Source organism: Monodelphis domestica, chromosome 4 (assembly GCF_027887165.1).
Source record: "Monodelphis domestica isolate mMonDom1 chromosome 4, mMonDom1.pri, whole genome shotgun sequence".
Lineage (NCBI taxonomy): Eukaryota > Metazoa > Chordata > Mammalia > Didelphimorphia > Didelphidae > Monodelphis > Monodelphis domestica.
Window position 1 is genome coordinate 37,154,827 of NC_077230.1, and position 27,183 is coordinate 37,182,009.

The following is a 27,183-nucleotide window of genomic DNA, read 5'->3' on the forward strand; positions in this document are numbered from 1 at the left end:
AAAGACTGGCCAAAAATTGGGGAATCTCACCCTCTGTGCAGACACTTGAATCAGAAATAGCAGTGGGAGACTGCAGCTGAGCACTCTTCCCAAGAGCATGCAGGGGGAGGAGAAACCACTCCCAAGATCTGGTGGTGGGTGGCAGCAGCAGTAGTGGGAGGAGAGCTGGTTCAAGCAGATGGTGGGGAAAGCAGGTGGGCTGGCAGAAAAGCATGCTTGAAAAAATTTATCTATTCTATCTTAAAAAAATATTTGAAAATTCTCTTTGTGGTAAACCAAAATGTAAAGATTAAAATTAATATTCTATAAATTTTATTTTTAAAATTTTACTAATTAATAACTAAAATAAAAGAACTACCGATACCCAGGACCAGTCATGAAAGAAGAGAGCAATTGAGAGGAGCTACAGAACTTATAAACAGTTATGTGAATTGACTCAAATGTGCACAAAGGGAAAAGTATTCTGGGTAATGTAGTAGGGTTTCAAGATTTTCTAACTATACACATGAGTATTCCCTATTTCAATGAAATTATACATCTATCCTATATCTCTACTTACTCAAATATTATTTAATGAGCTCTAAAGATAAAATAAAAACACACAACTCCAAAATTATGCCACATAATTCTCCCAATCATTGTAACAGAAGTAATCATAGCTCTCTTGAATTGTGATTTTTCTCATATTAGAGGTTCAAGAAAGGCCTAAACTTGCATTTAGAACAAATGTGAATAATGAATTTTGCACTATGTCTGCCTGTCTATCTGACTGTCTTCTCATATAAATGTCATGATAATGGAGATGGAACATGCTCAGAGCTGTCCCAGCCCTGTGACAGGAGGAGGTATGTGTGTGTGGGGTGTTATCGCATCTCCTCCTTTGATTCTCCAGGGCAGTGATGGCAAAACTTTTAGAGAGCAAGTGACCAAACTGAAACCCTCATGATGCATGTAAGAACAACTGACTTTACTCCAGACAGGGGAAGGAGGAAATGTTCCCATTTGACTGCTAGGCTGAGGGGCAGGTGATATAAGAATTGTCCTTGCGCACATGGAGAGGGGAAGGGAGCAGCCCCTCCAGCACACCTGCTATAGGTTCACCAAAAAGGCTCTAGGATAGTGATGGCAAACCTTTTAGAACCTTTTAGAGACCATGCCACCCAGCAACCAAGTGTCCTCTGCCCTTACTCAGACAGGGGAGGGAGAAAGAGAGGAGAGTAGCCTGAGCACTCCACTCAGGAATGGGAGTGAGTACTGAGGGGTAAGGATGCACAGTGGAGAGAGGGTAAGGGAGCAGTCCCCCTACCCCAAGTTCTTCTACCTTTCTAGTAATTAACTCTGCCATGGAAGGCATATGTGTGTCCACAGAGAGGTCTCTCTGTGCCATCTTTGGCACATGTGCCATAGGTTTACCATCATGACTCTAGGGCATGTGGCAAATAATTCTCTCCTGAACAGAGGGAGGATGGGCTGTCCTCCCCACTCTAAGAGTCTGGCAGCTTTTTCCATGTGGACACAAGATCTTTAGGGCTCAATTCAGCAACCTTGAACCTCTAACTGCCTGTCCTACATAAATGATCCAACATCAGTCTTGAGGTTATTGTGTTCTGCATAAAATCAACATTCTGAATTTCAGAGGTCCAGAGAGCCTGAACTGAATTCAGACCCTGTGTTTATTAAGCCTATGTTTTATGAAGAGGAAATACATAGCTGTCTCACAGAGTAGATCAAGTACTTTTGCACTTCCTTATTTGACCAAATTTTTCTGTTCAATTTTCCTTGGAGCTACTGGGTAGAGGCAAAAGGAAGCAAAGACTGAGATAAATGCCTGATCTTTCCTTCAAGTGGTCTGGTCTCCCCAAGACTAAAGTAGTCATTACATGCTTAGGTCGAAAACAGGAAAGACCTTAATGGAAAGGGAGAGGACACAGCATCATCCCAATCCTCTGGACCCCAGTATCCTGTGAAAAGGGAATTCTTTACTGTCTATCCTGAGTTAACACTATTAAGTACCCCTATTTAGTACCTTCACTAGACAGAAAAAGAGGATTAACTCTCCTTTGTCTCCTTTTAAATTGTACCAACAAAAGATGAAACACCATATTTAGTACTAGATGAGAATCTAGCAAGGTACTTAGAGAATTCACACCTCAGTCAGCCAGGAATCTGTGAAGCTTTTTGATGAGAATTTAACCTTCAGAAGGTGAAAAGTTGATCCTACCCATACTGCCCCATGGGCAGTGCTAGACAATTTGGAAACTGTGACTGACCCCTTAGAAGAGGGGAGGGGACAAGAAGTCACCATAAAAAGCAAACCCCGAACTTCTTTAGGGCAGAGTGATTGTCTTTGAGAAGATAGTCTGAAGAGATTGTCTTCTGGAGATAGTCTTAGATAGTCTTCAAGGGAGCTTTGCTGGAGACTTGCTTGGATCATGGGTTTGGAACTATGCTTCTAATTGGACTCTGACTCTAGGATTATTCCCTTGGGTGAGTAAAAGGCTGATCCCTCTCCTAGATTTTAGAGAGACTAACTTCCATCTTGGAGGAGGCTGCAAGGTTCCTGGTTAGAGCTAATTAATCTCTTCCTGGATTAAGCAGACCCAGAGAAAAGCATTTAGATTGATAGGATAGATAACTTCTCCATCGCCCTTACATTTCTCTTCTTTATTGTTTCCTCTCTATTTGTAAATAAATTCTGACTCAAGTTGTAATAAGTACTGGCAATCACATAATTTCATATAATCATCATCCAACCACTAATTTTAAACTTTACAACCCTTTGTCACTGTTATACTTCTTTGGGAAATTCCTATCCCTATTTGATATCACAGGCACACAGCTGAGTTATATTTTACTCTTTTCTCTAGGTAATCCAACTCAAAATGTGAATATTAATGGCAGCAAGGATAGGTAGGTGGCACACTGGATGTGTCAAGCCTAGAGTAAGGAAAGTCTCATCTTTTAAGTTAAAATTCAGTCATCAAATCAAACACTTATTAACTGTGTAACACTAGGCAAGTCACTTAATCATGTTTGCCTCAGTTTCCTCACCTGTTAAATGAGCTAGAGAAGGAAATAGCAAACCACTCTAGTATTTTTCCAAGAAAACTCTGAAGAGTGTCCTAGGAAGAATTATACAACTGAACAATATGACAATAAGTTGTGATTCCAGGAAACTACACTGTCTTAACTTTGCATCTATCTTGGAGTGACCATAGATATTTGAAAAAATTCATCCTTCTATATGTTCAATAATTCTAGAAAGCAATGAGTGCAAAAAACTCTGAATTTTTCACTAAAACAGTGTCAATATTTAAGAAGTCCTGGAGAGATACAATCAGAACTGGACATTATCACTAGATGTATGAAGAGTCTAAAATATATTGTGCATTTGAAGAAACCTAGGGAGTTTCATGCTTGATTCAACACTTTTAGTAACCTAAGGAACAATCATCATGCTTAGGAGACTCTAGCCTTTTTGTGCTATTTATGTTGAACATGAATTTACATAATAGGGAGTCAGTTAAACACTCTAAAATAACATTTTTAAATCTATTCTTCTGCCTAACAGTTTTTGCTTATCCATTGCTCTCTCTAGATCTTTTTTTGTCTTGATTCACAAAAAATATATTCTCATGAACAGCTAATTGGCTGAGTGGATAGAGAGATTCTGGAGATGGGAGGTCCTGCATTCAAATCTGGCCTCAGGTTCTTCTTTGCTATGTGACCCTGGGCTGGTCTTTTGACCCCAATGCCTAGCTCTTACTGCTCTTATGCTTTGGAACTGACACTTAGCTTCAATTATAGGACAGAAGGTAAAGTTAAAAAAAAACATTCTTTTTGTTTTTGTTTTTGTTTTTATCTGTTCTATTTGCTTTACATCAAAGTTTATCAAGATGTTTCCAGATTTCTTCTATTCCTGATATTTACTTATTTTAATGCACTTTATTATTTCATTCTATATATTTATAAGCCAGAAATGAGGAGGCCATTCCTCATCAGGAAAATATCCCAAAAACCCACTGAATATATACATTTTTTAAATTCAGTCTCCAATTTGGAAATCTTCCCAGTAAATGGAATTTAGAGGCAAAAGCATATTGTTATTTTATTATTAACCTTTCACTAAGTTTTGTCTAAAAAAACCACTAGTTTACATACTCAATAAAAGCTTACATATATATCTTTATACCTATATATATATCTATATATATACCTGGCCATCCAGTACCATGGTACTCTTGGACTTCTACAAATACTTGCTTGTCCTCTCACAATAGTGATATCTCTAATTTTTTCCTTTAAATGGAGAAAATGTTTAGAAAGTGTAATTACAATATAGGCCTAAATCTAAGAAATCTCAAGAACATGCTTAAAATAAACAAACAAAATCCACTCTCCTAATGTGCTAATGTTTAAAGATTTCATAATTGGATAGGAAAGAGGTTTTAAGGAGGCAGTAGTAAATACTTTTATACTTTTTGCAAAATGAAATATATACCAATATACCGATATACACACTTTGAAAGATTAAATATATACTTTGATCTTTCTTCCAAAGACATTATCATTATTAGAGGACAGATGGTCATTTCAAAATTATAGTAAAACATTTTAAAGAGTTTGCCAAAACATCTAGCTAAATAGCACAGAATAAAAAGCAAGAGCCTGCTTATGCATCAGCATAACAACATGAGCAACTAATTCAATCATATTTTCTTAAGCATCTAAAAAGTGCAAGCCCGTGTGTTGTCCTGGGGATATAAAGATAAAACATTCCTTCACCTCCAGGGGCTTACAGATTGGTAGACCAGCATTTTGGGGAAAGCCTTAGAGATAGGATACAGAAAGACATAAAAAAAAGATTGTTGGTCAGAGATTGTTGTGAAAAGGAATCTTAATGGAAATGTTAAAAACAAGAATAATAAAAGAGGTCTAAAATTAACAGGTCCTCAAACTGAACCTTCAAAATTAATAAAATTACTCAGGATTACTTGACATTAATTAAGAGTTCATAAAATATTCTACCATGAGGAAGTCCCAGAAGATAATTAACTCAGCACTCCAGGGGTTCAAAAACCCAAAAACAAAAATGGAAGGATTCTGTATTTGGGAAGGCCTGAGAAAAACTGGAAATCATGTGATACAAATGAAAGTTTGAATAGGAAAGGGCTATATAATTTACCATAATGAATTCAAGTTGCATATACAACCTTAATATCAACCAATATCCATACAGCATTCAAAATTAGAAAAACAACAGGAATAAGACCTCTTAGACCAATATTTGTGAGGCATATTGATGGTAAAAAACTAGGGGGTTTGTGATCATAATAAAAGAAAAAATAGAAATTTTGCACTACTGAGAAAGATTTAACATGAACAAAATCAATGCAACTAGAATAGAAGTGAAACCCCAAAGTCATCAAAGGCAGGAAATCAAGGGAATATGTGTACACTTACACATTCTTTGTCTGAATACAAAGTGTCCATTAATTTGGGAAAACCTGAACAAATGCTGTGATATATTATGTAATGAGATATTATTAAGTTTTTGAAATTAACAATAAGAATTCTACAAGACATTAAAAAAACCCATATTAAATAATGTAAAGTAAGCAGAAACAGAAGGCTCTTTAAAACTAAGGTAAATTAAAGCAGCATTAAAAGATTGCCATTCTCTGACTAATTGTAATGGAAAATCTTAGACTGGGACAAAAGCTAGAGATATAAAAATATACATACACATACACACATGTGTATATCTCCGTTGTTCAGAAAGGAGCAAAAACTATCAGATTCAGTTGCTGTATTTATTGTTCAGTTTTACTTAATTCATTCTCTATACTACAAATGATAATTCAGTGGTGAAGGTTGGAGTGCATCAGAGAAGATTAGAATGTAAATCTCAGAGACATTGATAAAATTGCATAAAAGAGCAACAATAAAAAAGTATGTAATAAATTAAGATGAAGTTACTGAAGACTAGGAAAGGAAACGTTTTAAAGAACAAAAATTTTATTTTAGCATTGTTATGATAAAAAAAGAAAGAATTTTGCGTTTCTGCATTTTTTTATTTGGTTCACATAATACCTGTATTATGAGCGAATCCATAAAATATTTCTTCCTTTCCTCTGACAACTCCAGGAGTTCGATAAGTTCTGACTTCACTTCAGGTGGTTCGCGGCCAATTTCAATCCTAGGTACAAAATATCCACATTTAATTTATGTACTTTGGATTAAGACATAGCCATGCAAAGTGCTGAATGGGGAAATTCAGCTAAGCTGTCATTCTTACAAAAACAAAACAAAACAAAACAAAACAAAACAAAAAAACCTCTTCAGGTTCAAGGAGCATTATTAGCTAAGAAAATAAAAATTAATTAACTAAAAATAAATGCAAATGAAAATCAAGGGTTTGCTTGAGATGTGATAGAGTATTCAGAAAGGAAGGTGCAAATGGGTCCTAAAATATCTTGTGAACTGCTGAACAGAAAAAAAGAGGGTCATTTCCTAGCAAAAGAAGACAAAAAGAGAAATTATTTAAACATGTTAATTAGGCTTTCTTTCTCCCCAATTTTTCTGTTTGAACACATTGCTAAAGAAATTTCCAAATCAAAAACAATGATCTAGCAATCTCTGCATCTTAAAGAAATGTGGGAAAATTTACTTACTGGAAAGGAGAATCGTCCATTTTTTTAAAAGTAGAGACGATTTCTGCTTCATCCAATCCAATTAGATTGATGTCACCTATTTTAATAATCTGGTCAAATACACGGATACTGAAAAATAGAATTGCATAGTAATTAAAATTACATTGAAGATTTTTATGACCTAAAAGTCCAATGCATGTGTATGATTAGACGATATGGTACTAATTTAAGAGATAGACTTCAATGACTCATCATACCATTACTATAATGGTTGCCACTTACAAATTTTTCAGTCACCACTTCTCTACAAATTAATCAGAAGACTTAGAGGGCTGGTGTGTCTCAAAAATTTCATTACCCTGCAGCCTGTCTGGGGATTCTTCCAGGGATTCATCCCTGAATTTTTTTTTTTTAAGTAGGCTTCAAGGATGATTAGTGTTCATTACTGGGTCTGTACTCCAAGCCTTTCCAGCTGGCTAAGTCTCAATAATGAAATGAGATTGAAAAAGGAACGGACTTTGGCAGATCTTGGAAAACACAGTGAGAAGGATGCAAGAGAAATCATCCATAAACACAGATGTCCTCCTACAAACAATTATCAGAGTATTGTTTCAATTTTAATATTCTTCAGAAAGTCAATAGGATCTGCAAAACTAAAACAAATGATTCTTCTGAGGTATCAGACAATGCCCCCACTGACTGAAGACTGAGTAAGGAGACGATAATTCAGAAGGAAACTTCTAGTTGATATTTTTATTGTAGAGACCTTGGGTGATAATAAACAGATAAATGTCATCATAGAAACTGAGGAAAAGAAAACAACTTTGGGAGGTTAAGAGGAGAAAATTTTCACCATTTATCTGGGATATTCAGGATAGGCATCTAAAGAAATCAATTCTGTTACAATCTTGGAAGCAGGAAAAAATTCTAAAACCATCTGGGCTAAGTGAGTTGGGGATGAAGAAGTAATGAGCCTCAGGCTTAGAAACAGAAAGCCTGATGGCATTTTTTGCTTTCAGTTCTATGTAACAGAGTGTCATCTCAGGAAGAATTCTATTTTAAAGTCCAAAATTACATCATGAGCAAGGACATAGAGGGTACCATTTGACCTCAGTTGCATAGTAAATTCTTACAAGGTTAAAGTTATGATTTGGCAACCTATTTTGCATTTCTTATTTTTTTCCTTTCTCAAGGATTCACTTTGGGCAGTTTATAGTAATATTTTAAATGTATATTCCTACATTCCTATATCTAGGAAGCCCTCTCTCAATTCAGGAATTATTTTATTGTATAGTCAAATTTCAATAATCTGTGAAGATAGATGCCAGTGTCTCATGGATACCATTTTTTCTAATACAACCAAAGTATCCCCCACACCCAGATTTTCTCACATTTATTTAGTATAGATCTTTTCTGCACACAATAGTAATTTGTTTGTTGCCTAGTCAATTCAGTTTTTCATTTCTCCAAATCAAGAACTATTTTCCCACATTCTTTATATCCCTTCATGGAGAGCACAGGTTCTGGAATGGTATAGATTTATAAATACTTGTTAATTTGACCTGATTTGGAAATAGCTGGGCACATGTTTACAATGGGCTCATTATGGCAATTATTAAAGACCTTCTCAATGATCAAGAATAAAGTCACAGTTTACAGACCAAGTTGGAGTGGAATTATAGAATCTTTGTTTCCAAGCCAATTCCATTTCCTTACTAGCTTGGTCATGACAATATTTTTAAAGTTGATATTTCTGTATTTTTCAGAGATTTTATTTGTGTAGTCACTTTCCATGTTTACAATATTAACCCTTTTTAGAATGATGTTAAATCCTCCCTACAAAGTCAATTCTTATAAAATTACAAAACCAAACTCACCATCCATGTTTGTGAACTGCACCTCCTTCAATAATTTCAGTTATAAAAACCCCTGGTTCCTTTCCATCCTCATCTGCTGGATCAAAGAAGATATAAGTACAAAGCCCCAGTTCGTTGTCACCTATAAATACAAAAATAATAATAGTAATAATAATGAAAGCCTAAAACATCTGAAGCAACAGTAAGAATAAAATTTCCTCCCAGTACAATTGGCCTGGTCACTCTAGCTTTGCACTGGTATTATAAGCCATCCACTTATACTTTACCGGTATCTTTTCCTTAATAATTAGCAATATATATATATATCTGACTCTGTTTACAGTCTCCCCTAGACCAATGATTTTGCTGAACTTTCTACCTTTCAGCATATAAGCACATTAAAATATTTTTAATGATTAAAATTTTTTCTAAGGACATATAAAATCTATATTAATTTCCAAATTCTTTCCTACTCACCCTGGTCTCCAACCTCATTAAAAAGGTAAGCAATTTGATAAAGATTATACATATGCAGTCATGTAAAACATATTTCCTTCCTTATTCATCATATGTTGAGAAATAAAACATACCAGTAAAAAAAGGAAAATAAAGTAAAAAAAAATGTTTTGCTCTGCATTTAGATTCCATCACCTTTTCCACTGTAAGTGGATAACATTTTTCAGTTCTTCAGAACTGTCTTTCAATCTTTGTATTTCTGGGCATAGCAAAGTCATTTACAGTTGATCATTGCATAGCATTGCTGTTCATGCACCCAGTGTTCTGCTTCTGCTCCCTTCATTTTGCATCAGTTCATATAAGTGTTCCAGGTTTTTTGAAATCATCTTAATCATCATTTCATGTAGCACAATAATATTGTTACAATCACATACCACAAATTTTTCAGCCATTTCACAATTGAATGTTATCCCTGAAATTTTAAGTTCTTCAACACAAAAAAGACCTGCCATAAATTATTTTGTACATATAGGGACATTTTTTTCATCTTTTAAAAATTTCTAATCTCTTTGGGATACTGTCTTAGTCGTGATATTGCCAAGTCAAAGAATATGCACAATTGTATAGCTCCTTGAGCATATGTCCACATTGTTCTCTAGAATAGATGAATCAGTTCACAATTCCACCATCTGTACCTTAGTGTCTCAAATATTCCCCCATCACCTCCAACATTTTTCATTTTCCTTTCCTGTCTCTTTAAGAAAATTTGATAGGCATGAAAAGTAAGAGTTGTTTAAATTTGTATTCTTCATAGTGATTTAGTGCTTTTTTCTGTGGCTAGAGACAGTTTTTATTTCTTCATCTGAAAACTGATTATTCATATAATTTTAGCATCTATGAATTGGGGAACAACCTGTATTCTTTATAAAGTTGATCCAGTGCTCTATATCTTTGAGAAATGAGGCCTTAATTAGATCTTTAAATTTTTTCCCATTTTTCTTCTTTCCCTCTGGTTTTGTGTGGAAAACTTTTAAAGGTAATGAAAATGATCCATTGCACCTCCTATAATGTTCTCTGTCCTTTATTTGATAATTCTTTTCCCCCTAATTTAAATCTGGCATTACCCTGAATGCATAAATCAAATGCCACTTTGACCTTATTTTGATACATGATGTGCGGCATTGGTCTACATCTAGTTTCTGCCAAAATGCTTTCTGGTTTTCTCAGCAGTTTTTGACCCAGTGAGTTCTTGACCCTAAAATATGGATTTTTGCATGTAAGAAACACAACATTACTAAAGTCATTTCTACTGTGCATATTGTGTGTACCTACTCTATTCCACGGATCCACTACTCTTTCTTCATCAATAATAGATTAGTTTGAAGATAAGTACTTTATAATAATACACTTTGATATCTGGTATGGTTAGATCATCTTCTATCATATTATTTTTCACTAAACAAGGACAAGAATATCAATGGAAAAGTGCCTTATTACTATAACTCACCTTTCTGAAATTATTTTAAAAGTTATGATATCAAAAATATTTATCAGTTAAACTTACACTCCTTAATCTTCATTTGGGAATTATTCCTAATGTTTTTAATATTTTCTAGATTTGATGTTTATTGATGTGAAAAACAAATTAATAAAAATAAAATTGATGAAAAATGGCATACATGTATGAAATAAGCAGTTTTATAGTTAAAGCTTACCTTTGTCTATTTGACAAGAAAATAAATCGAGGTTCTGGACTCTTCTTTGCATCATTTTTTCACAGAGAAGATTAAAAGCTATCAACAAGCTTCTTGAACAAGAAAATATTCGATCTTTACTTGAAAAAAATTAAAAAAAAATTTTAAGTGCATGGGCAACAAAATATAAATAATTTCAAAGTACAGTGGTGTATTAATTTTATTTAGAAAAATTAGTTTTCTTGATCAGTCTTTTGACATTAATTGATACGCCCCTTAAAAATTCTTTTTATCTTAGTGTTCGACCCCAAGATACACAAGAATAATATTTCCATTCACAATGTATCTCATATGTTCAAATTTACTCCTGTATGATGATTAAATTTGAGGGGGGAAAATCAGCATTATACCTAATGGAAGGGGAGGAATTCTAAAGGTATATACAATTTTGCTATAGCCTAATTAATGTTTATGGTAAGTGGTACAAGGCACATTGACTAACATTCTTTTCTTTATATTCTAAAACCATCCTTTAATGTTAATTAAATATTAATATTAATTAATGAATTCTAATTATTAATGATCATTAATAAATTATTATCTTCAATTAATCAGAATTTATAATATAATGATTATATCCTATCCTATCCTATCCTGTCATATTATTATATTTATACAACATAACACATTATATTATAATAATTTAATTATTACATAATCAATTATTGATTGGTTATCATTACTAATTGTTATTAATTAATAATTGTTATTAATTGACTATTAATTCTCAACCATTAATTAATAATTGATATTGATTATTAAGAATCAATTATTAATTATTGTTAATTAATTAATAATAAATACTAAAAGATTTTAATTAATAATAATCAATTAGCAATTGTCATTAATTAGTAATAATATCAATCAATATTTAATGATTAATACTTTACTATTTTAATAAGTTAATAAATACTTTATTTAAATTGATTTAAAAGTTAAATTAAATAAATTAATAAATAAATAAAATTAAATTTAAAAATGAATAAAATATATTTATATATACATATATAAAAAGAAAATGTATTTTAAAATAAATAAATTAATTAAATATACTCTAAAATACAATAATTTAATAATCAATAATTAATATTAATCAATTATTAATTAGGGACATATACTAATTGATGATCATTATTAATTATTATTTTCCACAATCATTATTATTTAATATTAAACAATTATTTATTAAGGATAAATTGATGATTATCAATAATCTGTTAATATTAATTATTAAACATTATCAAATAATAATTGGTTAATGTTAATTCATGAAATAAATCATAATTGTTTGATGTAATTAATAATAATGACTATAAAATAATTAATATCAATCACCATTAATCAATAATTACTTAATATCACTTAATAATTATTATGAATAATAATGATGATCAATTATTAATTAATGACCATCCATTAAATTCACTTAATATAATTAGTAATCAATGATCATGAATAGATTCATTAATGATCATTAATTATTAATTGATTAAGATTAATTTTAATCAATGCTGATTAACCAATAATTGTTTAATATTAATGATGGTTAAAAATAATAATCATTGCCAGTTATTAATTAATGATCATCAATTAATGGCTGTCACTAATTAATAAATAATATTATATTTTATTTATTATTTTAATAAATAATTGAATTAAATTACCTTTAAAAATTAAATTAAATGAATTTATAAGTTATATTAAAATAAATTAAAATAAACAATTTAATAAATAATATATAAATATATAAAAATAAAATTTATTAAAAATAAATTAATTAATTAAATGTATATAAATAAAAATAAAATAATTCAATAATTTAGTGATTTATAATAAATAATTTATATTAACCAATGATTAATTTTTGATTATTACACATTGATGATCATTAATTAATCAATTACTGATTAGTGACAATTACTAATTGATAATCATTAATTAATTGATATTAATTGGATATAATCTTTATATTCAGACTTATATATTTATTTAAATGTAGTACATACATATAGATTGGTTTCTGTTTCTAAATATTTATATAAAGATGAATTTCCACGATTTATCCCACTCCTTCTTTCCCCAATATTCTTATATTTTTTCACTAGAGGACTGACCAAAATTGTGAAAATCATATGAAACAGAAAACATGAAATAATGTTTAAAAGTTAAAAAGAAAAAGAATTAAAATAAAAAAGAAAACACGTTAGAAGATGTTGGTTAGGATATATTTTCCCCCTGGAACCTGCCATAGTATTTTATAATATTTATAGATTCCTCAATAATCTTCAATTCCTTTGAAAATGGACAAAATCTCTGAGATCCCCTTTAGAATTCTGTTTATCAATATTTTTTAAAAATTTATACATCAAAAATCACCAATTCCATATCAAACCATTCCACAACAAAAAGAAATTCCCAGCAACTACTCTAAAACAAATAATTCCACAATTTATCAAACTGCCACCCTTCCAACCCTTAACACATCCTACCTCCTTGGTTTCCTTTGCAGGAATGACCTCCCCAGTCTCCTCCCTTTATTTATAATCCTCCTGATTCCTTGGTAACCTGACAGTTGTTCTATGTTCTATGATCTCTTATTGGCTGTTGAGTGTTTGGCCCTCTTAAGGGAACCACCAGTCATTTCTTTTGAATCAACTCTTCAGTTGCCTTGAAACTCAGAATGGTCAGCCAGCAGTCAAAAAGCAGCAGTAAAAGTTAACAGATACCTCAGCTTAGGCCTACCAATCTTTCCATTTTACCACCTTTATACATTTAATATTTAGACTTCTTTTTCTTTCTTGAGACTTACATAATTTTACTTCCTAAGTTTCAAAACAAGCTCCCCTAGCAACGAGTGTGTAAACAATTCCATTTATCAATCCAGTTAGCCAACAAGTATTTATGGTGGGCACCGAGCTTGAGAGAAACAACCAGCCCTCAAGGAGGATAATATGGCTTAGCCCAGAGGTAGCAAGTACAGAACTGTCTCTGCTTCCTCAGACATATCATATATATATAGAAATATGTGTTCTTACAAATTCATGGACTCCTTTTTCTGGCATTCTTTAGAATCTGCTGTTATTGTTTCCCCACAGGTGACTGGGTAAGTTTCTAGGGAACATTTTTCTCATGTTAGCTTCAGTTCCTCAGAAACCATCTAAAAGAATTTATGAGTTTCAGGGATACTTGGATGACTGGAATCATTCATGTAACTCATCAAAAGAAAAGTAACTTTTTTCAATTTTCTTTCAAGAATGAACCACTTTGGAGGCAGTTGGGTGACTCGGTGAATTGAGAGCCAAGTCCTGGGTTCAAATGTGGCCGCAGACACTTCCTTGGTGACCCTGGGCAAGAAGCTTAAACCCCATTGACTAGCCCTTACCACTCTTCTGCTGTGGAAACTATACACAGCATTGATTCTAAGTGAGAAGGTAAGGGTTTTTTGTTTGTTTTATTTTTTAAGTGAACCAGGGCTTTTAAACTAAGGCTCTTGTAACTATGTAAAATTAAAAAGAATAAAAACCTTTTATGTAAATGTGAAAAGTGTTGAGAAAAAGATTTTTTAAAGGAATTTTTTAATGTAATCAACTCAGGAACCCAAACCACTCTCACGTTTCCACATAGCTCCACTCCCAACAGCTAATGTGAATTATTGCTGACATCAAAAAGCATGTTTTCTCTAGCTCTATGACAGCAGCAGTAGGCAGAGTGGTGAAGGAAGATCAGTCCTGATCAGAGGACAGTGAAAAAGAAGTATATTGGGGTGGGTTGTTTTTGTTTTTTTTTGGTTCTCCAAATATTTGGACTTTAATTTTTGGGTGTTGAGATTGTGGTAAGCTTTCCAGATCCCAGTCTGGAATTTTTGGTAGGTAATGCCTCTCTAAATTATACCATTGTCCTATAAACATCTGATATTCAGTATTTCCAAAGCTGAAATTCTTATTTTCTAATCAGAAAATCTCCCCTCTTCCTCTTCTCTCTCTCACTATTTCATCATCCTGCCTCACCAAATATTGTCATCTTCACAGGCTCAGTCCATCATTCCTCCTCCATCCAGCCAGTTGCCAAAGCTTATCTGTGGGGACGTTTCCAACATTTCTCTCTAACATGGCCTGCCCTTCTGTCACACAAAACTTCTTAGCAGGTCTTTCTCCCCTGAAGCCTGCATTATTGCTGCAAAATCTGCCATATCCTTCCCTAATCCAGTGCTTCCAGCATTGAGCTTTCAAAGAGAGGTATAACTATGTCACTTTATGTCTGTCTTTCTACACAGTAGTCTGTAAAGATTTCCTATCTCCTCCTAGATTTAGTATTAACTATTGTTTGCAATTGAAAATGATTCAAAACACACACACACACAAAGCTGCCACCTTAACTTCTTATTAAACTTACCTTTGTAACAGAATTTATTCACATGTAAAAGGGAATCAGGCATTCATGAATCTCCTATTGTTTTAGTCCTGTTGAACTGAAATTTGATTCTTCTTCCTAGGCCACATCATGCCTACAGAAGTCGGTCCCTTTAGAAATACACAAGTCCCTATCTCTGGCTTTAGCCTTTAGAATAAAACTGTCATTGTGTTCTCAGGTTTGTCCTTACTTTCAGCAGCAGCAGTCAATGGAGATCTTCCCGTAGACTATTATTCTCATGGACATTCTCAGATCCCAAGAAATTATCTTGGATCATTTATATTTCCATATGCACTAGGGAAACTTAGATGATACATATGATCCTCTAAACCAAGTAACTTTTCCTATTTTCTTTCCTAGTGCACATGGCTCCTTCAGGCCACAGGTCTAAAAACAAAACTAAAACAAATGATCCTTGTGTCTATTAAAAGCTTATAGTAAGAATTAAAAAACAAAGATTCTAAAGCTAAATAGCTCAAGGGTGCTAAAGCGTATAGTCCATGCATGTTTCTATAGTTCTTCACTCTTTACAACTATTGCTTCATGTTGTCGATGTCCTAAAGCACGTTTTTCTTTTATCTCTTTGGGAGCAGAAGTGGGCAGAGTTGTTAAAGAGTATTGTCCTGGGAGAGGACAACAAAAGCACATCGTTGGCCATTGGTTTTCAAAGTGGCTCCAGTGAAAGTGGGATAGTTTTTAACTTTTTTTCTTGTTTCCATTTGGGAATTTTTGGTTGGTCCCATATATATCAGAAACTCAATATTTATAAAAAAATTTATAAAAACAGAACATGTCTTCCTTTCCTTTCAGTCCTCCCTCTCAAAAAATAATCTAAATTATTCCCTCTTTTTAAATTCTCTCATTGTTGAGGGCACTGCCATGCTCCCAGTGCCCCAGAATCACAACCTAACCCAGCCTGCAGTCCTCATATCCAATCAGTTGCCAAGCATGCCAGTTGATTTGTCCTTTGTGCCTTTTCCTTTTCTAACACACTGCCCAAACCCTGGAGCAAGTCTTCTACTGCTGCAATAAGCTGCTGGTTGTTCTACCTGCCACAAGCCTCTCTTCCCCTCCAGTGTATCCTAGTAATCCTGCAGAGTACCCTTCTCCTCATGTCTGCCTTTCTTCATAAGCCCCAGAGATCCCCTAATTCCTCCAAGGTTATCTATGAAATATTATTGGATGTAGAAAAGACTTGTAGCATCCCACCCATGTGTACCTTTACAGACTTACTCTTCTTAGATCCTAACTCTCCAGTCCTACCCAAAAGCTCTTGTCACTCAAATGTTTTTGTCTTCTAGTGATTCTGGTCCATTTCTTGTCCTTAAAAGATGATTCATCAACTGACTAAGCATTTTTCTTGGCTGTCTCCCCATGCCTAGAATGATTTCCCCCTCATCTCTGCCTGCAGATCTCCCCAACTTCAGCATGCAGCTTCACAAACCCACTTTGAAATGCACCTTCTGCAGGATCCCTTCTTTCTATCTGTTGATTGAATTCAAACTCATGCTCTCAGCAGCTTGTTTATGTGAAATTTTTAAATATTGTGTCCCCCAATAATCTTTGAGCACTTCACCTCTAGGAACTGTCTTTGACCTTCCTTCCTGGCCCCAGTGTTTATCACTGTTCCTGTCAAGTTAGTAGTCACTTAATAATGGTTTATTGGCTGGCTGACTGATTGACAAATAGAACTATTAAATCTATTTCGTAGCTTGAAATCTTACTGGAAATACTGCCTCAGTTGCTTGGTTGATTTGCCTGTACTTTTTAAAGTAAGTATCATCAACAAATGGATCTAATATTTTCTCCTCTACAATTTATTTAATATCCTTAAATCTTTTTATCTCTCCTTAAGGCGTTAATAACTAATATGGAATTATGTAAGATAAAATATACTAGATCAACTTCACCTTTGAATTCCTCATACTGAACAACTAATTTTCTAGTATTTCCTTATGTCAAACCTGCCAACTCCTATTAAGATACTGTTTAACTTTTTTTTTTCCAAAAATAGTAAACTTTTGCTCCATAGAGTTTTTTTACTTTGCCAAAGACATAAAATATTGGTTGAGATAAATGTGATTTGGGTATCTCATTTTAAATATTTTAATCATATAAATTGTTTTCCAAATGTCAATTTTTTATATCTCAGGTACATATCCAAATCAAATCATTTTCAATGCCTTTGCGGGTTAAATTGCTATAGCTTTCCCCCCAAGAATTTAATTGAAATTTTTAAAAATCAGTATGTATGAATAGTATTAATTAGTCTATAACTTACTTGCTTCATCATTCCTAAAGTTACCTGGAAAAACTATATTTTCTGAAAAAAAAATTGGAAAATGAGGGGATGCCCTTCAATTGGGGAATGGCTGAACAAATTGTGGTATATGTTGGTGATGGAATACTATTGTGCAAAAAGGAATAATAAAGTAGAGGAATTCCATGGAGACTAGAACAACCTCCAGGAAGTGATGCAGAGCGAGAGGAGCAGAACCAGGAGAACATTTTACACACAGACTAATACACTGTGGTATAATCGAATGTAATGGACGTCTCCATTGCTGGTGGTGTAATGGCCCGAAACAATCTGCAGGGATCTAGGAGAAAAAACACTATTCATAAGCAAAGGATAAACTATGGGAGTGGAAACACCAAGGAAAAGCAAATTCCTGACTACAGCAGTTGAGGGGACATGACAGAGGACAGACTCTAAATGAAACTCTAATGCAAATATTGACAACATGGAAATGGGTTCGAATCAAGAACACATGTGACACCCAGTGGAATCACGTGTCGGCTATGGGGGGTGGGGGGAGGAAAAGAAAATGATCTTTGTCTTTAATGAATAGTGCTTGGAAATGATCAAATAAAATATTTTTTAAAAATCGGTATGTATGAATAGCATTAATTAGTCTATAACTTACTTGCTTCATAATTCCTAAAGTTACCTGGAAAAACTATATTTTCTGAAAAAAATTCATATGGAAAAAAATGATCTCTTTTTGAAATAATAATTTTTTTGTTACTTTCTCCAGAGATCAGTTCTCTTTTCTGAGTTAGTTTGTTTCAGATTTGTAAAGAGTATTACATACATTTGGATCATTTATGTGGTTACTGGTAGGTAATGTGTCTCTTGGGTTTTCATTTGTTTTGGCAGGAAACAAAGGTAATCTGGGATACAACCAAGTAATATCAAGGAGATATAGGGATGAGTTTTATGGCTTCTGACATTCCTGTTCTTGTTTCTTATTCAATTTCACATTTTATTCCACATCACTTTTGGTTTGTTAGGGCTCAAGATCTAACATTTTTTCTGGCACTTTTGAAGAATCAGTTTTTCATTTTGTTTACCACTTTGTGGAACATTTTGTTTCTCTGTGTCTTTTCTAATTAAAAGTTTTTGTACATGTTAGGTTTAGCTAACATGTGTATTGATTTTCTATTTTTAATGTGCTGTCCACTTACTTAATCTTAACTCTCTGTCAATTTTAGGACATAATTTTTTCAGTGAGAATCATCCAAGCATCATCAATGCAGAAATTTTGCTATGCTATTTTATTATCATCATTATCCATCACCCTATACTTAAATCATATAATTTGTTGTTTGAGGGGCCTCCCTTTATTGTGTACTTTGCTTATAGTCCTTTAATTATTATTTTGATTGTGTTATGGTGTCATAAAGGAAGTTATGTTAGAAATTGCTGAATCCCAACTACAAAAACAATGCTTTCAATTCACATATGAAGAAACTAAAAACCAAGGAGATAGTTCATTGTAACAGATAGTAAACAAGCTTCAGATACAACATTTGGACCCAGGCATACAGTACATGGAACAATCATTGTTTTCAATATGTCCTGTTCCCTTGTTGTTTTCATTATTGAATTATTCTAAGAAACAGAGAAAGACAGAGGCAGAAATAGACACTGACAGAGGCATGGAGACATTCTTGATAAGATGAGAGCTAGAAACGATCAACTAGTGTAGTTGCTTTCATTTTAGAGATGACTTTACTGACTCTCAGAGGTATTCACTAAAATGTTTAAAATTGCATATACTTAAAACAAATTGCAGACCTCTTAATTATTTGTCAAAGAATTATTCTATAAGGTTACTGTCCTCTATGTATATTTAACAATTTAGTTGTAGTTCCTGAAAATTTCTTACAATTTGAACCATATTTCTGAAAAAAACAATATATAATGTCAATGAGTCATGAAAGTTTTATGAGATTGCAGCTCTTTTTTTCTTTTTCTATGATTATAATTCTACTGATTGGTTTTTGTTATTTGGGCAACAAACGTTGATATTCTTTTTTCTGACCCAATTCTATGTGGATTGGGGTAAATCAACTTTCTCTCCTAACGGAAGGTAGGCATCAAAGAGCAGACAGAGTTTTTATTTTCAAAATTGCATAGTGAATTAATTGGGGATATACATCATGGTAATTATTCTCTAAAGTATACACAACATAAGAATTGGTAGACAAAGGCTAAAAAGCCTAGGACCAAAGATAAAAAAGGAATCCAGAGTGCAACAAACAGGATGCTCTTTTTCAGGCTAAGGCAGAAATGAGTGAATGAATGATCATCTTTGGAACACCTTGATCAGTGGTCCACCAAAATTTCTTGGCTTATATGGTCATTCCATCCATCACTGCTCCTCAGTAAATGTGTGCTAGATTCATGGCAGAAGAATCAGAAGGTTTCAAGGGAGGGACAAGCATTTCTTCTGGTAGGTCTAATTAGTTTCATACCTCTCATATGACCAGGGAGGGCATCCTATGAGATTGATGGAAGGTAGTAGAGAGTAGTTTCTGCCCAAGGACTCCTGAGAAAATGGAAGGGCTTGTCAGATGGGGGAAAAAAAAGATAGAATAGAATAAGAATAGGTCTCCTTTAATTATCTTTCTAAGGAGAATGTCATCAGGGATTCACGCCATCTCATACTAAAATTAGCCTGTCTGTGTCTCTTTATTTATCACCCGGTTTCTCAGACTCCTTGCTCCTTCTAGAGCCCAAACCCACTAAGGAAAATTCTATTTTATAACAGCCGCTGGACTTCTGTTAAAAGATGCCTGTACCAAACTCCTGTCTAGATGTTAAGAATTTTTCTACTTCACAATCAAGAATTTTCTTTTTAGGTAAAGCAATGTTTCTCACATCTAAAAATTTTCAAGTGAAAAATTTCACACCAATACATATTTCAAACATAGTTTCTCCAGTTGAAATTGAACATAATCTTTTTTATATTTTCTACCTATTCTGAAGGGATAACACTAAAAGTTAATATGGAATACTTAATATTTACTAAACAAAGCTAAAAATTCACTTTTCCTGTATTTGAGGAGTTTGATTCTTTTTCTGGTTTGGCTTCCCAGAGAGTATTTCTTAGAAATCTTGAAGCAACTCCTTTCTTCAGTGTGGCAGAACTTTTCTTCTATGTAATTTCTTTGACTCTGTTCATATATATTTGTTTTCTGCTTTACTGCTCTCCTTGAATGGCCTCTCAGACCCAAAACACTGAAATCAATGTGTAAAAAGAAACTAAATCCAGATTAGTCTGTTCTAGGGGGTCCATCTTTTATAATAACTCATTTCTAAAAACTGAAATCAGAGTCTTTAGCATTTTATCTGCATAACAAAGAGAATTCTCAAATATTGACAGTCATAAATTTCTGTTGGATTGTTTTTTGCACTAATATCTTCTTCTATGCTTCTCTGTCTCCCACACTTATGGGGAAAGTCAGTTTCTGCAATGATTCTGTGACATCAGCTCCAACTGACCCTGGTCCATTATGAACATAACTCTCCATTTGGGACCCTGCTTCCCTTCCCTTCACAGCCTAGAAAGAGATCCTGGCCCTGGGCACCACTAGTCTTTAATATTGTACTAGAAATGTTCAAGATAGCAATAAGAGTTAAATAAACTGAAGGAATTTGAATAGGTAATGAGGAAACAAAGTTATCAGTCTTTGCAGAAGATACAATGATATATCTAGAGAACAATCCAAAAAAAACAATAGAAACAATGAGCAACTTTAGCAAAGTAGAGGGAAGCAAAATAAGCCCACATAAATCATCAGCATTTCTATTTACCACCTCCAAAGGCCAATGGCAAGAGATAGAAAAGGAAACTCTATTCAAAATAACTACACAATATAAAACACTGTGGGGTATCATTTACCAAAATAAACCTAGCAACAAAATAAACCTAGCAACTAAATGAATATAATTATCAAACACACTTCACAAAAATAGATCTGAATAATTAGAAAAACACAAAATAAATGTTTCATGTATAGATCAAGCCAATATTATAAAAATTACAGTTTTAACTGTTAATCTTTACTTATTCTGTGACATACACTTTTTTCATAGAACTAGGAATAAACAGCAAAAGGAAGAACAAAAGAACAAGAATATCAAGGTAATCAATGAAAAAAATGAAGTAAGAAGGTATAGCTACACTAGAGCTGAAATTATACTATAAAGCGGTAATCATCAAAGCAATCTGGTATGTTAAGAAATATAATAGTGGACTAATGGAATAGAGTAGGTAATCAAAGCATAGTAGTTAAATATCCACAGCAACTTAATGTCCCTAAAGGTCCAAGCTTTGGGGGCAAGAACATGTCCTTTGACAAAAATAGCTGGGCACACTGGAAAACAGTATGGCAGAAATTAGGCATAGACCAATATAATATATCTCATACCACAAAGTAGGATAAAGTAAAAATGAATACTTCATCTAGAAATAAAGCAAATTAGGGGAAGACAAAAATGTTTACCTGTCAAACTTATGGATAAGGGAAGAATTTATGACCAAACAAGATATAAAGAATGTTAAGAAAAATGAAATGGATATTTTTGATTATATTAAGTTTAAATATTGGTATAAAAGGTAAACAATAAATTTGGGAAATCATTTTAGAGTAACTGTCTCTGATAAAGCCCTCATTCTTTATTATATAGGGAACTGAGCCAAAATTTTAAGAATATAAAGCAGACAGAAAAAAGAGAATCAGAAGTGATGAAACTATAAATGATGCAGTTTGAAAAACCGGGTAACAAATTTCTTAGGGGAAAAATCTTTATTTGATAAAAATTGTTGGGAAAAAACAGAAAGTAATTTGGTAGAAATTAGGCTTAAGAGTAACATCTTAAGTCATATATCACAATCAAGTCTAGTATATGACCTTAATATCACAAAAAAAATAAAAGAAAAGAATACACCTTTCATAGCCTTGAGCAAAAGATATATTCTTAACCAGACAAGTACTAGAGGCAATTTCAGAAAACAGAAAACATGAAGTTGAAAAACTTGTATAAATGATTCACCCATGATTAAAAAAATGGGAAGCAATTGAAAGAGATTAAAAAAGCCCTTTGTATCTAAGTTTGTTTTCCTATTTATATCTACACATATGAACATGTGTTTTTATGAATATATGTGCATATATATGAAACCAAGCTTATATATAAACTTTATATCTAATGCAACAAATAAAGATGCATATATATACAAATACACAAATGTATGCAATCCAAAAACCAAATTCCCCAAAAAATAATGGGCAAAGAATATGAGTAGTTCTCAAAAGAATTGTAAAATATAAAGAACCATCTGAAAATTTGCTCTAAAATTATCAATAAGAGAAATTCAAATAAGAACAAGTCTAAGGTTTTACTTCACACTCAGTCCATTGTCAAAGATGGGAAAATATGGGAAGAATTAAAGTTGAAGGGTTTGTGGGACCATCAGGCACTCTAATGCATTATTGATAGAACTATGAATCAATGAATTGTTAAAGCAATTTGGGAAATACATAAAATGATTATAATCCTCATGTTCTTTGACACAGACATCCTACTACCAAGGATTCTCTTTGCTCTCTTAGCAGCAGCATTTCTTTTTTTTTTTTAATATATTTTATTTGATCATTTCCAAGCATTATTCGTTAAAGACATAGATCATTTTCTTTTCTTCCCCCCCACCCCCCATAGCCGACGCGTAAGTCCACTGGGCATTAGATGTTTTCTTGATTTGAACCCATTGCTTTGTTGATAGTATTTGCATTAGAGTGTTCATTTAGAGTCTATCCTCTGTCATGTCCCCTCAACCTCTGTATATTCAGGCAGTTGCTTTTCCTCGGTGTCTCCACTCCCATAGTTTATCCTTTGCTTATGAATGGTGTTTTTTTCTCCTGGATCCCTGCAAACTGTTCAGGGACATTACACCGCCACTAATGGAGAAGTCCATTACGTTCGATTATACCACAGTGTATTAGTCTCTGTGTACAATGTTCTCCTTGTTCTGCTCCTTTCACTCTGCATTCCTTCTTGGAGGTTGTTTCAGTTCCCATGGAATTCCTCCACTTTATTATTCCTTTGAGCATAATAGTATTCCATCACCAACAGATACCACAATTTGTTCAGCCATTCCCCAATTGAAGGGCATCCCCTCATTTTCCAATTTTTGGCCACCACAAAGAGCGCAGCTATGTACAAGGTCTTGTACAAGTCTTTTTCCTTATTATGTCTTTGGGGTACAAACCCAGCAGTGCTATGGCTGGATCAAAGGGCAGGCAATCTTTTAGTGCTCTTTGGACATAGTTCCAAATTGCCCTCCAGAATGGTTGGATCAATTCACAACTCCACCATCAATGCATTAATGTCCCAAATTTGCCACATCCCCTCCAGCATTCATTACTTTCTGCTGCTGTCATGCTAGCCAATCTGCTAGGTGTGAGGTGGTACCTCAGTTGTTTTGATTTGCATCTCTCTGATTATAAGAGATTTAGAACACTTTTTCATGTGCTTATTAATAGTTTTTATTTCTTTGACTGAAAAATTGCTTATTCATGTCCCTTGCCCATTTATCAATTGGAGAATGTGCTGTGAATTTCAAAACTACTCAACCCTATTCAGACCATTCTTTAGAAGATAGGATTTATTTATTTCCTGATCATTAACAATAGAGATACTTGGAATAACAGTATCAGGTCTTGGAAACTACAATCTCCACCCTACTCAGGGTAACAAGATTAGGAAGGGCTGCAGCAAAACTCAAGATTTAATTATTTGAGAATATGGCCTGCAACAGACATGTGCAAAAAATGACAGACCTCTGAGTGGTCTTAGGTCAAGCTAGAGCCACTATTGGCACATGTGAGATGCAGGAAGTGAGGTAGGGAACAGCCTCTGGCGTTCGCGAGACTTCCTGTGAGGAGGGAGAGAGTCAGTTGGAGGCTGGTGTTTGGAGTTGGAGGAGCCCACGGACTATTTTCTCCATTTTTGTCATGTGAGTGATAGGGACTTATCTTTTTCCTTGCCTTGGCTACCCAGGGCCTTGGGCTTGCTTTGGTCAGCCTAAGCAGAGTGACTATTTAAGCCCTCTTTCCTTCTTTCCCCTTTCCCTCTCTCTCCCTCTAATTCTTTCTTCCTACTGTTTGTAATTAAAACACCATAAAAAAGGTTTGCAGCTGACTTGAGTGTTTCATTTAGGAATTACATAGCTGAATTCCTTGGCGACCTCAAATTAATATATATCAGCCTTTTAAAGTGATTTCAATATTACAGTGTGGCTGACCATGGAAGTCTAACGAGTTCCCTCAATAAACTTCCTGAATTTTCTTGCCTTTTTACTCTACTTTCTCACCACTCAGTCTTTTTTAACAGCTAACTCGGCTTAAAGACACAGCTGCTAGAACAAGTGAGTATAAAAAAAACTTCTCTCTTCTCTTTTCTCCTTAAGTTAAATTGGAATCATCAGTTTTTCTTTTTCTGCCCTTCAATCTTAAGGGGCAGCTGGGTGCCTCAGTGGATTGAGAGTCAGGCCTAGAGACAGAAGGTCTAGGTTCAAATTGGACCTCAGATACTTCCCAGCTGTGTGACTCTGATAGTTAGATAGTACACAGTTTTTTAAAATCCTAGCCACAGGGCCCTAAGGTCCTGGCTGGGAGAGATATTTTTAAATATCCTTTCCCTTAGGGAACAACTGCCTAGATTAGGAGTGAAAAAAACCCCAAAAAACCTGTGGAAAGTTTTTGCTTTGTCCTGCTCCCCAGGTGTTTTGTGAAGACCGTTAGAAAAATAATTACTATATATATATATATATATATATATAAATGAATACTACATTCTTTGACATTTATATGGTGGTTGAAGAATTAGGAACATTGAGGAATGCAGGATACCTCCAATTTTTTTATATTAATATGTAATGTCATTTTTGAACTCCTCAATACAGTATTTAGAGATGCTAAAAAAAATTGAGGATAAAATGCAAGCCCAGTTAGAAGATCTAAAATGTTTCTTACAGGATCAATTGGCAAATATCCACTCTCCCAGAAACAGGCCTGTTTCTGAAACTTTGAATGAGGAAATTTCCTTTCCTGAAATAGAGATCGAAAACACCTTCCCTATAGCTCAGTTAACAGACTGTTTCTCTTGTGTAGTGCAAATTTTGACTGAATTTAATCCCCCAAATCCTTCCCCTGCAGTCCCAGTTTCTCATGTTCCCTCTCCTATAGAAAACCAAATTCCAGCCCAAAGGAGGTCTCGTCCTCCTAGAGAGACCTGACCCACAGGCACAAAATTCAACTAGAGGCCTGTTTCCTCTCAGAGAAGTACCTGAAATAGGATGGAATGGGGATGTGGTGACTTTAAGACAAAGGATACCATTTACTCACCAAGAAATAAATGAATTTACACGAAATATCCCCACATATGAACAAGATCCCTTTCTAGTAACAAAAAAGATGGGAGACATATTTTTTCAGTATAATCCATCTTACAAGGACATTGAGAACTTGCTACAGGCTTTTTTTAACTGAACGTGAGAAAAATAAAATAATTAATTGCTCATGTCAACAAAACCCGGGGGCAGAATGCAGCACTTTGGCCATCTCAGGATCCCAAATGGGACTATAACAACCTTGAGGATTATCTACAACTATACCATTGTAGAGAGGCCATCCTTACATCAATGAGGGAATGTGCAGACAGTACAGATAAGTGGATGGACCTTGAAAAAATTAAGCAAAAGGAGGAAGAAACACTCTCCAGATTTATGGATAGAATAATCAAATTTGGGAACAGATACCTGGATTGGGACCTAACTAAAGAGAATAGCTTAAGACAAGCTAGAAGGATCTTTGTTAACAACTCTTGCAAAGCGATTAAGAATTATTTTAGAACACATTGTCCAAAATGGTCAGAGATGGACCTTGAAGAATTGTGAAAAACAGCTATATATGTTTTAAAGGGAAACAAAGAAAATGAGGAAGAAAATAATGATGACATGGAGGAAATGAAGAAAGAAATGAGATGTGTAAAAGATAACTAAATTATAAAGTGGGCATGATGATGAACCAATGACAATTACCCCTCTCCAGAAATCTAATTATCAATCTATTATGTAACCTCCCAGCCCGCGAGAGGTTACAAGGAGAGAAGATAGAAACAGGATAGAAGTTTTAGATCCTGCGAAGGGCGTGAACGAGCCGACTGTAGAGATGTAAATAATCGAGTCAGTAATCAATTATTAATTTTTCGGGAGCCACAGCATGCTCCGACCACTGGTGGTTATTAATTCAGGCTATTCCCATTCAATGGTCTCAATTTAACACTGCACTGGTCAGAGGATACAGCTAGCTCAGATGGAAAGGAGATCAGAAACTAAAGGTGGTAGATAATGCTAGACATTAGCATTAGAAAAGAGAGAGAAACAGGAAAGATAGAGAGGAGAGAGAAAGGGGAGAAGTTGCTCCATTGCAAACCTGTCGGTGTCCTCCCAGTGGGTGGGCTGGCTGTGTCTCGTCCCTTATATTCTCTTTGATATACAAATGAGCTCAATACATAATGATCAGTTACATGATACCTCAATGCATATGGATGAGTTCCCTGGGGTATAGCCATTGGCTAATGCAACTTATGACAAGGTGAAGGTGGGGTTATTATCCTCAGGTGAGTGAGACAAAGGAAAGCAAGGTTTCGCGCCTAAACTTCAGCCACGCTGGGAATAGAGCTCTTTGCCATGCGCAGGA

General features: G+C 34.0%; 1 protein-coding gene across 1 annotated transcript in view; it reads right to left on the reverse strand.

Moving 5' to 3' along the window:
* The window catches only part of LOC103102196 (uncharacterized), a 29,246-nt gene extending 19,337 nt beyond the window's left edge, over nucleotides 1-9,909 (reverse strand). The window contains exons 1-4 of the mRNA XM_056793289.1: nucleotides 8,531-9,909; nucleotides 6,675-6,782; nucleotides 6,094-6,199; nucleotides 4,217-4,299 (exon numbers count right to left, since the gene is read on the reverse strand). Coding sequence (XP_056649267.1) covers nucleotides 4,217-4,299; nucleotides 6,094-6,199; nucleotides 6,675-6,694 — 209 coding nt within the window. The 5' untranslated portion in view covers nucleotides 6,695-6,782; nucleotides 8,531-9,909. The remainder of the gene's footprint in view (nucleotides 1-4,216; nucleotides 4,300-6,093; nucleotides 6,200-6,674; nucleotides 6,783-8,530) is intronic.
* Between the last annotated feature and the right edge of the window lie 17,274 nt (nucleotides 9,910-27,183).